Source organism: Alosa pseudoharengus, unplaced genomic scaffold, assembly GCF_046254945.1.
Source record: "Alosa pseudoharengus isolate Yale_2024_CS ecotype anadromous, Long Island Sound unplaced genomic scaffold, YU_APseudo_1.1 YU_APseudo_1.1_scf_16, whole genome shotgun sequence".
In the NCBI taxonomy this organism is placed as follows: Eukaryota; Metazoa; Chordata; class Actinopteri; order Clupeiformes; family Clupeidae; genus Alosa; species Alosa pseudoharengus.
The window spans coordinates 24,590,972-24,603,935 of NW_027468630.1; the positions used below are offsets into that span (position 1 = coordinate 24,590,972).

The 12,964-nt window shown below is 39.2% G+C and overlaps 1 protein-coding gene across 1 annotated transcript; it reads left to right on the forward strand.

Annotated features, from left to right (window-relative positions):
* The first annotated feature begins 6,952 nt into the window (after positions 1 to 6,952).
* On the forward strand, positions 6,953 to 9,420 carry lbx2 (ladybird homeobox 2). Its single transcript, XM_076288168.1, has 2 exons — positions 6,953 to 7,565; positions 8,420 to 9,420. The coding sequence occupies exons 1-2, from the start codon at positions 7,241 to 7,243 to the stop codon at positions 8,878 to 8,880; spliced, it is 786 nt and encodes a 261-aa protein (XP_076144283.1). The 5' UTR covers positions 6,953 to 7,240; the 3' UTR covers positions 8,881 to 9,420.
* Positions 9,421 to 12,964: the final 3,544 nt, after the last annotated feature.

A 12,964-nucleotide genomic window follows, 5' to 3' on the forward strand; every position in this document is an offset into this window, starting at 1 on the left:
CCACTTGTGTCTTTATGTTTCCCCTGTGCACGTTCCTGGGTAAGGGGAGCTTGTGACTGCCTCTCCCCAGCTGAGTGTGTGGTGGTGGCCTATCGTGCCTCATCACTTTGATCAGAGCACAACCACTCCTTCACTACGGCTCTGATGACGCCACGTTCAAAAGCAAACATCCATCACGACTTTCCCTTTGGAAAGCAACTCCTCCAGTGCTATCTGTGTGTGTGTGTGCGTGTGTGTGTGTGTGTGGGTGTATGTGCGTCTGTGTGTGTGTGTGTGTGTGTGTGTGTGTGTGTGTGTGTGTGTGTGTGAGTGTGTGTGTGTGTGTGCGCTTGCATGATGTGGTATTTGGTGTACGTGTATGTGTTGCGTGGTACGTGGTGTGTGTACGTGTGGTGTGTTTGTGTATGTGTGTGTGTGTGTGTGTGTGTGTGTGTGTGTGTGTGTGTGTGTGTCTAACTAAGTGTCAGACAGTCAGTGTTTATGTGTGTGAGAGAGAAGGCATGTAACATTTACACCTATATAATTTACAGTAATATTTCACATTGCCATAAGGCCTGAGTTTTACTTGAACTTAAAGTGCATAATGGAAAATGCCCCCCTCCCCCAAAAATTATCTTTGGCACGTGTGTGTGTGTGTGTGTGTGTGTGTGTGTGTGTGTGTGTGTGTGTGTGTGTGCACGCACCCTTATAATCCACCCTAATATGTGTGCACGCACCCTTATAATCCACCCTTATATTTTTCTATCTTTGAAGTCCCAAGTACATGTAATGAAAACCTCAAACAAGAGTGGAGAAAAAAGAAGAAATTTTCACTGAATGGCTCCTAAATCCTAAACACACTCCATGCTTCATGCACACAACATCCAAACTATATGTCTTATTATCGCTAGAAGGAGGAAGAGCACAGATGTAAAGAAAAAATAATCTATATGACATTAACTTCAAATTATTTTATTCTATTTATTTTTCATTCCTTTGCTGTAATTCATAGTAACTTCACAACTACCATTTGAATACATACCTTAATACTACTACTACTACTACTACTACTACTACTACTACTAATAATAATAATAATAATAATAATAATATTATTATTATTAGTAGTAGTAGTAGTAGTAGTATAGATATATGAAGCGATTATATAGGCTAGCCTACATGTAGACTAAATCTTTGCATTAATTTAGTTTATTTACCAACCTAGTAGAATGAAAATAGCTTGATCACTTGTTATTTAAACCCATGTAAGCTTATAGAAATGTGTTCAGATATTCCAATATATGTCCATGTGTGTTCTTGAGCGCGCGCGTTGGTGTGTGCGTGTTGCTGATACCAACAACATTCAATTTGGACTAAATCTTGACTAAAGCTACCTGTACACTTAACGCTATTTGTTCGTTTACTTCTCCTATCTCTGTCAGACACCGCCTAGGGCACGTGGACCCGGCACTCGCCCTCTCTTTTAAGATCTTAAACGGACCCCAGTGGAGCGTTAGCACCGGGAAACAACGCACCCGAGGGGACCGGAGCTCTGTGGTCCACAGGAGCGAACGAATTCTATCGAAGTGAGAGGACAGAGTGGCCGTTTGGTTCACTGTGTTTATGACACTCCATATGTAGGCTACCCTGCGGTGAACTAAAACATTTGTCCTCCCAAGGCAGAAGAATTCTACAGGTGATAAATAGCCTACTGTGGAACATGACACTGTCAAAATCAGCTTGCATTGTCAAACAGCGTGTTAAGTCAACACTTTGATTGATGTTTTTCAAGTGTCTTTGGCAGACGTCGAGGGGCCTTTGCTATTTACTCCATACTCTCAGAAATGTGCACCCTTGTGTAAGCAGGGGACGTGTGTGTTTGTGTGTTTGGTTGGGATGTCTCTTAAGGAGTCTCCAGCGGTGACCCAATCAAAGGAAATGACCACTGATGTAAATGACCCTACTCTCCGCGCACGTGCGCGCACACAAAATTACCCATAATGAATTTCCGATGCATGCTGATTTGACAAATAATAACCTTTCGATTGAACAAGCAGTAAATTGACTTCAGCCTTCAACTAGTCAATACAGAGCTGACGGATCTAATAGCGCAGTTGTAACAATTACAATTACAGAGTATTTCTACTCTGTATACGCATTATTTCACAGCATAATTGAATAGGTAAAAACAAAAGGTGTACGATACATTTATTAATTTAAAATACAGTATTATATAGGATTCAAATCTATATGTGGCAGCCATTAATACATTTTGCAAAATATTCAGAGAAAGAAAACAATCAATTTAAATAAAATAAAAAAATAAATAATTTTATTTAACTGATTACATTATACATATTTTAAATATTTCCGAGCTCACCAATTAAAAACTAAGAACTTTGTTTTTCATCAATATATCACCTTTCATTGACCTCCAGAGTGTTATGGCAGTAGTCCATGTGTTGTTTGCGATTTCTCTGCAATATATTAATTTAAACCTTACATTGACTTGTGTGGTTTGGTTAAACAGACGGCCTCATAATCTGGAATGCTCTCAAATGATGAACTGGCCATTAGGTGCATTGAATCCCAATAATGAGCCACGCCTTTTTATATCTCTCATTCTACACCCCCCTCTCTCTCTCTCTCTCTCTCTCTCTCTCTCTCTCTCTCTCACACACACACATACACACACACACACACACACACACACACACACACACACACACACACACACACACACATACACACACACACACGCACACACACACACACACACACAGATAGCACACAGCTCTTTCGCACACAGAAAACCCAAACCCCTTTTTTGCCATGAATCAACAGTAGGAAACAATATTGGTTATTGTTTAGTTGTAAAAAGTATTTTTTTAAACAAAAGAAAAGCAGAAAAAATATGGTCATCTGGTTTAACTGCAACGGTTAAATACAGTCAGTTCTATCATAACCTTGACTTCCATAAATGTTTTCGTGCATCAATATTATGGGCTACTGGGTAGCCAGGTGGCCCGATGAGATCTGGTGTCCGCACGGTGTTCAGCCTCCACTGATCCCCGGGACATCAAACACTCAAGGAGCGCTTAATGGAAATAAACACAACGGGGGATAACCGACTGCAGGACGCTCTCCTACACCTCTGTCCGTTTATCAGCTTCATACGTCAGAATTGAGCCCCTGTTTTATGAGAGTTTGACTGTTATGACATGTGTTTATTTATGTAAACTGGGTACATTTTTAGAGACTAAATTGGATTTCATAAAGCCAAAGAATGTGTATGTGCATGTGTTATGTGTTATGCGCAGGAATAATTTGCATCACACACATTTAGGTAGAGCCTCATTAGGCTATAGGTAGAAAATAGAATGATGACGCTGAAACCACCTATTTTAGAACTGAAGAGCACGTGAATACTCATGTATGGGTTAAAATGCCTCGTCAGTGTCAAGTTCACCAGTATGCTTATTTTCTGTTAAAGACATGCTGTTGCATGGCCTTAGGGCCAACGGCTATACGTTAGCCCGCGCATATGAGGAGTAGCGTTAGGGAAAGTGTTTGTTATCTGTTTAGATTTCAGTCATACAACAACAGTAAACAATTGTATTTATGTCCCTGTTTTACATCTATATGGATATAAAATCTATTTTCTTATTTCACTTCACACAGGCCTTCATGTTCTTACATGCATTCTGCTACATAAGATCAGTGTACTAATAACTATGTCTCTCTGTTTCTCTCTCTCTCTCTCTCTCTCTCACACACTCACACACACACACACACACACACACACACACACACACACACACACACACACACACACACACACACGCACATACACACACACACGCACAAACCACTACAGTGGTACAGTGGACGAATAGGAGATGGAGCCATGTGAAAAATCAGGCGGCTCCCCCTAGACTTGATGATTGATGATGTCAGGTGTTCTGTTTCTAATTAACGTTTAAATTAGGCCAAAGAAAACCTTTCGAATTAGCACGGTTCCACTTAAAGCCTTTAAGATCATTTATGTTTCGAGAGTAGATGTCTGTGGATTTATCTTTAGAACGAATAGCCTACTTGCCGCATTTGAGAGAAATCTAACTCCGTGTCTATTCCGTGGAGGCATGCCTCGGTGACTGTCCCGCTCTCTCAAGGGAACCGTGTGAAATACTATTGTTGGCGCTTAGAGGACATCATTCGCATGGCTCGATGTTGTATCTACTTAGGTAATGATAGCGTAGTTATTCACTATCATTAACATCTCTTTGCTTGAATACCGACAACAAATGATCGTGTTCAATTTTGATTATCCATTTATTTCAAAGACCACTTCCTGTAAATATTAGGCTATTTTACACTGCTTGAATATGGCTAATAATCGCGCTATTAATTGGTTGTAAGCAACTGTAGAAAAAACTGCATGAGATGTTGTTGCTCCTTGACATGAGTAAAGTGAAGCGACAATCAAAACAGTACAAGCATCTGGGTATGGTTGTGCCAGTGTCCCTGTTTATAGTAGCCTACTATGAGTCGTTTACACAGCCTAAAGGTTAAACGACGCAGAAAATACGTGGGGTATAAAACTAAAACAGAAATTGACATAGCCTATAAAAATGACACAGCATCAAAAGTGCAGAACATAGTCTATCATAAGGGCCACACGGTCTTAAACTATCACTGACTATTTATTCACAAGAATGGCATCATTTATTTATATTATTTAAACGATTATCAGGCACAATTAGCTTGTATTTATAGGGCAGACAACCGTATTCTTTCGTAGGCCTACCCAGTTGCTCTCAATATAAAGTTGCATCATTTATATTCTTCATCAATTTTCCCTGTTCACATGTCTAGTATTTTAGGCAACAGCATCCTTAAACAAATGTCATCTTTGTTCAATAAGATGTGTTTTCTTGGTGATTCCTGCACGATAAATTGCCATCTCTGAAGCCTAGTGTGGTGTTGTCCCTACACGAATGTCACCATATGGTAGACAATGCAATGTTCCAAAGAGATCTCTGTCCATATGATATTGCTTGACGAGCGTCTATAAGTCAAATCAATTATGGAAACTCAAAACATAATCAAATATCTATAGTCTATCAAGTAGACTAAATAGCTCAGCGTGAGCTATTTAACTATCCGAATGAGATGTAGCCTTCTGTATACTTCCAAATCATTCATAAACCATGTGCTGAGATCGAATAAAGCACATAGACCACGACTCTTTTCTGCAACATCCTATATCTGATCTTGAAATACAATTTTATATAAAGACATAACACATTTTGACTGTACAAGGCACTTTAGCAATAAAATATCCAATAATTGTTTTCTTAAGCTTCCTGCGTTTTGTAACACACAAACACGAATATAAATAAATACCTATAAAAAGGCATACATAAGTTATTCAGAAAAATACATCAATGCTTTTTTTATTAGTAGTATTATTGTGTGACAAGTTTAATTATGCACTATACAGGTACAGTAGCCTATAGCCTCGACAATTTCCAAATATTTAGCCTACATGAATTCTATCCTCTGCATGCATGTATTTATGGCAACTGAAATATTGCAGTAGTGCCCGTAGGGGTTTGAAGTGACTAATCGATTCTTTGCGAAAGGAACGAAATAGGAAACGCTTAAATGTGTTTTCTTACCTTTGCCTCTTGACTGACTCCAATCATTTCTTTTTTTTCTTTTTCTCTCTTTGTTATTGCTTATTAATTTATTTGTGAAGATCGTTACTGTCTCTCCGACCTCCATCATCACATTTTGCGTGATCCATTTCAACCTAGGTGCTGAAATCAGCACCATGATAATTGCGCGCCGGCACAGCGCTCCTACTCGGCAGCCTATACCTGCAAACGTCCTGCGCATCAGATGCAAGAAGACCGAAACATTGTCATGACTTCATATTTACCACGTAGCTACTTGTATGAGACTTTATGGCGCTGCACTGTTGTGCATAACTCAAAACTGGTCCGTAATCTCTCGAACGCCTACTAATCACATCCAGCTTCTGCCTCTGCCTCTTTAATGCAGCGATATGGAGGAATGGGACTATAATCAATGCACACCAGTCGGTCCGGTTTGCAGTTCAAGGTTGCCCTCTCTCTACTGCCCACCACTATCGATCAAATATCCCAGATTATACTCATACTGCATTATTTTCAGCTTCAATCAAAACAAGATCAAGACAACATGTGTTGTTTAAATGATTAAATGATCTATGGACTAGTCTTATAATGACTGGTCGCATAGTAACATAGTAATACATAATAATAATAATAATAATAATAATAATAATAATAATAATAATAATAAAATAATAATAATAATAATAATAATAATAATAATAATAATGTAGAAAGATATGTCATATTAAACTGCCTCCACTGCCCAGTCCTTTATAAAAACATCTCACTAGAAATACCAACAGACGGACTTTGTCCATGCTCATTAAAACAGGCGTTTAAATGTTGCTGTTGTTTGGATTTTTGAGATCTTATTTTGTCCTCACATGCTACTTGAGCTGTTAGCCTGATCCCACTCATATCACCTCCCCATCTGCAGTGGCACTTATTGGGCGTTTGTAATCTGCGCTAATTAAGCCAGGGGAATGCCACTGATATTCGCGCTATGAGCAGTAACTCTCCCTTTTCAGTGAGGGCTGTACGTGGAACACGTGGTCTCCATAAGTGGGAGTGAGACAGAGGATGCGAAAACATTTCGAGCTAACTCACCCCCTTAAAACTTCGGCAACACTGCAGGGTAACTCCTCCTATTCCCGCGACCAATTAATTATGATGGCTGGCCCTTTAAGACTGAGCAGCGGGTCAGTAAGTAGTGTAGTGTTTCTCTAATTGAACTTCGCCCAATCAACAATAACTCGTTAGCAGTTGCTTGCTCGTTCTTGTTTCCTTGAGACAGCTTATTCCTCGCAGCGAATCGACCAGTGGCCAGTACCGATATACGTCCTTAAGATCTTCATGGAGTTCCTCAGAAGAACTTGGACTTTCTTAAGGGGAATACAAACCGTGTGCCTGTGAAAGCGCAGCCCACGTTTGAAGCATGGTGATTCTAGACAAACATTTTAGGCAAAAGAAGATCGAAGAATTCAGCTGAAGAGACCTGCAAATAAGTTTTTTTATGAATAAAGGCAATACCATTAGCCGTTTATTCGAACAGTTGAATGCTAAAGCCTAACATTTGCTAAAATAATTTTCCTGGGACTGCGATGACCTCTAGTAAAGACATGAAGGCAGGATCTGTGTTGCAGTCCAGCGGCGAGGAGAGAAGACGGGGTCCTTTGGACCAACTCCCACCTCCGGCAAACTCGAACAAACCTCTCACCCCCTTCAGTATTGAGGATATTTTGAACAAACCGTCTGTGAAGAAATCCGTAGCAAGTCAATGTCCACCCCGAGTCCTGGAGAAAGTGACCGGCTCGACTGCAGCTAGGAACGGTATTACCACTCCCTCTTCCCCGTTATGCGCTCTGGAGGAACTAGCCAGCAAAACATTTAAAGGTCTGGAAGTCAGCCTTATACAAACAGCAGAAGGTGAAGTATTATCTCTACGTTAACGCGTGAATAGTGTTATATTTCTTGATGTTACACTGCCTTTTGCACTTTTTTGTGGTTGAAAGCCCCCCGGTGTAAGGTTCTTAACTATTTCGTTCTGTGTACTAGAGCTAAAGTAGCCTCTACACTGTAAACATCAGACATTTTATGAGGAAGCACAACTTGTGCGACATAAATTGATGTTAATCATGCTATAGTTTCATTTACAACAATTATCAATCGTATGTGATGTTGTAAACTGATGTTGTAATAATGTTATTGTGTGAACTCCTTAAATGGTTATACATTAATGTATCGGCTAGGTGTGGAATGTCCTAATAATGACATAAACCAAAACTGGCATCATAGGCTAGGCCTACCTTTTAAATTAATTGTTTAATAATTTCTACTTTTCAATTAATGTTGATAAGGAATGTTGAGAAACGTTATATGCTTACAATTCTACTACCATATTATGGTGAAGCTGTCATCAATGTGTCATTGCCCCTGCGCTTGCAGGCGGCAAGCCATAACCTACAAAGGTCCATGGCCTGTTATGGTACATTACAAATATTATAAGAAACGTCTGTAGCCTACATGGTTGTTTGAAGATCTCTGACCTACTATCTAACCCAATATAATCGTGTTGCAGTGATGTTTTTCTGTCCTCATGAAAGTCTAACAGCTGTTTTGCAGCTGCATGCAAACTTTGAGGCCTGTAGCCTGTCTTGATAGCCAGAATTGAATGTGCATGGATTTTGGTTCTTCCTGCGTTGTTTGGGTGCCAGTTAGCTCGCCTTGTCCTTATTTTTTCACATGAACTCATGTGTTCCTGTGTGTATGTCTTTGTTTAGGTCGAGAGCATATTAACGCCTTTGGACAACGACAGGCTTCCAAAAAGAGACGGAAATCTCGCACCGCTTTCACCAACCACCAAATCTACGAACTGGAGAAGCGCTTTTTGTACCAGAAATACTTGTCACCAGCCGATAGAGACCAGATAGCTCAGCAACTGGGCCTGACCAACGCACAGGTCATCACCTGGTTTCAGAATAGACGAGCGAAGCTCAAACGGGACTTGGAAGAGATGAAGGCAGACGTGGAGTCCTTAAAGAAAATCCCTCCGCAAACTCTGCAGAAACTGGTGAACATGGATGACATTGACGATCCCCAGAGTAGTTCTGGGGCCATCTCGCCCAGCATTTCCCCGTCTTCGCAAGGCCACCGAGCCTTTCCTCAGTCCCCGTCTTCATCCAGAGGCCAAACTACGGACGAATTCTCAGAAGAGGATGAAGAAATCGAGGTGGACGATTGAGTTTGGCCCGAATTTTAAGCAAGGGCCTTTTTCTTCACAACTTTTGCACGGACGTTTACTCCACCGGAGAACTTGAAAAACGAAAGGGAATTTTCTCTCTGTGCTTCATAATTTATTAAAAGGATGGTAAAAGCTACAAGGATGTTGAACTTTCACCTTGAAGACATTATTTGAGGAATACATTTCTTTCGATAGGATGTGAAAGATACTTAGTGGTTATGGTACAGGATCAAGACTGCAACATGTGTATGTACATTTTAAGTTTATTTCGCTATATGATTCGGGGGGAAAGTTGTGCAATTGTTTCCTTATACCATTCAAGCATTATGTTATAGCTGCTAAAGAAACATATCTGCCAAATGTAATTTTCAACCCAAAATGTCGTTGATAAATTTATATATTTATACGGTTGACAAAGACATGAGAGATCCCAAAATAAGACATTTTTGGATCAACCATGGAAATATTCATCAACAAAATTCCAAACTTGAAATTACAGAATCCTTAAATTATATGACCCGAAATTCAGGGTAGTCAATAATACAGGTAAAACAAATAAAATCTGTAAAACATGTTTTCAAGTTTTTTGATGATGAGATTGTGTATTAAATTCAATTACAATGCATATGCGCTAAAGTTATTGTAACGTTCTATTTAATCATCATTTATGTAAATAAAGGGTATATGATATTTCACGACGTTTCTTGGCGTGATATAAATGACTGTGTCCAATACATCTGCACATCTTATCGGTTTGATCTCTAGACTATTCATTTTCAGTACAAAAATAGTAATAATGAATGAACCAATTTTCCAGGTGGTTTCACTATAGCCAGAGGAGCGTTGGGCCTACAGTCCTCCTGTAGACTCTCTGTCAGCACAAGTGACTTTAGCACGAGATGCATTGTTGCCTATGAAGGTAAAACGTGCCCATTGAAAGGGGGAAACAGTTCTCATACCATTTAACTCGTTTTCCCTTTCAGACTTGTTAACACATTCTCTGCGTTAAGTGGCCGAGGACCAATTAGGGACAATTGGGGCAAATGGTACTCTCCAACTCCCTCCCGGTCACTCCCCCTCGGAGAAAAAAAAAAGAAACAATTGTCACAATAAGGTTAGGGCCTAAGGCTGGCAACAAAAAGATTGCCAGCATCCTCGTACCATATGGTTTATGAATTTCCTTAACATAAACTAGTCAACATGATTGATTAGGTTAACCCGCCTTGCCGTACAAAAACAGCTTCTTTTGGCCTGGCGAAATAATGGCACGCATCTGTGCCCCTTTAAATGCATGTGTTAAAAAACGCCCATGAATAGCAATTGATTAGCATGGGGTTCCTAATGAATACATCTCAATGGGGGGCAGCAGGAATGGGAGGGATGTTGTCTTTCTCTCCCGCGTCCTTATCCATGCCTCGGTCGTCTGCTGAATATATTTTGAGCCCATTTGTAATACGTGTAACGAGATCAAGGAAGCGTCTATACGGCCAAGAAGAGGGCAGACCGCCTGCGCGCACAATCGGCCTAATCGACTGGAATAGTCGGGGTTGAAAAGTCAAGTAGATTTTTACGAGCACATTGTGGAGAGGGTTAAACAAAACTTGCCACATCTTTCTCACTGTTCACACTGAACAAGTCGCTCCCCCAGTTGTTGCAGTACTCAGTCCAACACCTCGATGTCACTATCACGTGTGGCCTAACTGTTTACCAACCCCTAATGCTCTCACAATTGAGCTGTCTATCCAATGAAAGTACCGTGCGTCCATGCAATATGTTTCATTTCGTGAAAATAGAATTTCAGTTCATGCATTTGCTTGCAAGTCTGCTAAAATTATGTTCTAAATTACAGATTTTACACCCGAGCGCCAAATGTATTTGACACCAACAACAGGCTGAAAAGGCTGAGTTATTTCTTAGACATCCAGCAGTTTCGACCAGTAGCATGTAGGCCTAATGTTGGCAGAATGTGTGATGTCGCTAATGGAAAAAAAGTCTTCATAATTTCAAGAACCATAAACAAGCCTCCGAAACTGCTTGATGTCAGAACTGGATGTGGAGGCCCCCATTTAGTGTGGTGTGAGAGACAGTCCATGTTTCGCTTAGGCAGCAGGCCTCGATGAGTATGAGATGAGTTTATTTTGTCATAAATTACCTTCTCTAAGAGTGGTACATCAAAGTATGAATCAATTATGAAATGATCTGTCTGAAAGACGTGGTTTAATCCATCTTCTTGAAAAAAAAAACGTTTTTGAAGATCATATAGCCTTATGCCTAGGCTATGTTCCCTACACTCAAAAAATATTGGGTTAAAAACAACCCAAATGTAACCCAACTGCTGGTTAAATAGTGGACTAACACAGCACAACACATGTTCCCTATGTGTAAAAGAAGACGACTTGGAACAGGTCGATCTGAACTTTTCTGTATACCTTAACCCATTGCAGAATAACTCTTGAGAGTTACCACAAGTATTTATTTTATTTAGATGATAAACCAAAAAATAGAAAACACCTTTTGGCACTTTAAGGGGATAATTATACTTACAAGAGTTATACTTACTTTCCTTTCAAAAGGAGAGGGGGGCGACAACAACACAACGTGATATGAATGGTTTCACGCAGCGAATTATTAGGCGAGTTATTAGTGTAATAAGTAGGCTAATACAATAATAATAATAATAATAATAATAATAATAATAATAATAACAACAATACTACTACTACTACTACTACTAATAATAATAATAATAAAATCATACATATAATACTACTACTAATACATTATTATTATTAGGCTATATAAAGAAAGATGTCAAGGTTGCCTAATTATGAAGAGCATTTGTTAAAGCCTACAGGTGTATCAGTGTAACCTATAGGCTAATGTTGATTCACGTCACAGTATTCTCAAAAACTCAACGTGTGTCAGTTCCAGGGCACATTTTAATTTACCACATCGGCTTATTTCTTTCCCCCTGCAGCACCAAGGCACTGCCTAGCGCCTACAGAGCGCTCAAGTAGCCTAATATCACAACATAGGCTACTAGTCCAGGTTACACAGAAAAATATATAGGTCGTGGTATAAACGTTTAAATAACTGATTGTAGTGGCATGATTTAAGACAATGTTATGTGATAAATTGCTCAATTGCGTGTCGTTTGTATAGGGAACACATAGGCTACACAGTCTATGCCACACAAATGGAATTTTTTAATTTTAGACTATTTTAATAGCCTAGTCTATAAACAGATGCCCAAATCGCTCAACAATATAATGATTATGACCGATGATAATTCACCGATTAAATCCCGTTTTGTTGAATTACACGAATTGTATTTTTTTTTTTTATTCAGGAAAATTGGTGAGTAGTCTCATTATGGCTCTTAACGATTTTGAGTTACCGAGTTACCATTCAGAGGGTAGTTTAATGGTGGTATTTGATTATATATTTGTGGAGGGAAAAAAGGGAAACATACGTCCTCCGTAGCCTAGCCTATATTGCCCCAATTAACCATTTTGACACACTTATGCAAAGCTTGACTACCTCGGCAATTTTGCGTTTATAATTTAGTCAGATAGCCTAGTGTTAAAATTCGATGTCATGCATAAAGACTGCATAAAAATGTGTCGCATTAACCATTTCATTTGTTCACCATTAGACCTACTCCAGCCAATCCTGGAAATGAAAATAACCTGAAAATGATATTAAATTATTTTACTTAGGGCTATGTTCTGTTATGGTACGATTTGTGAATGTATCTAAAACTCAATTTAAAACTTTTCTCAAAGTGATTATTAAATAAATAAATGTAGCCTAAAAAAAAACTATTTACAGATAGCCTAACAAATTTAAGACTCACACAGCCTTGCGATTTCACATAGAAAGACTTCTTCACACGAATGGAAACACGGCCCTCTAGTGTTAGAAAGAGTCAGTGCATTGATATTTGTGCATGGTATTTTAACTCCAAACAGAAACGTTCGGTGACTGGATGTGGATTTCAGTTATCTTGATCAATTCACTCATAACATGCAAAGTTCAAACATTTGAATTTATTTTCAAAAGTACAAAACAATCAAATAAAAAA

Bases quoted from the DNA above. Each gene is read 5' to 3' on its own strand.
- lbx2 (XM_076288168.1), top strand. From the start codon at position 7,241: ATGACCTCTAGTAAAGACATGAAGGCAGGATCTGTGTTGCAGTCCAGC. The intron at 7,566-8,419 runs GTGAAGTATTAT...GTCTTTGTTTAG, and splicing joins CCTTATACAAACAGCAGAAG to GTCGAGAGCATATTAACGCC.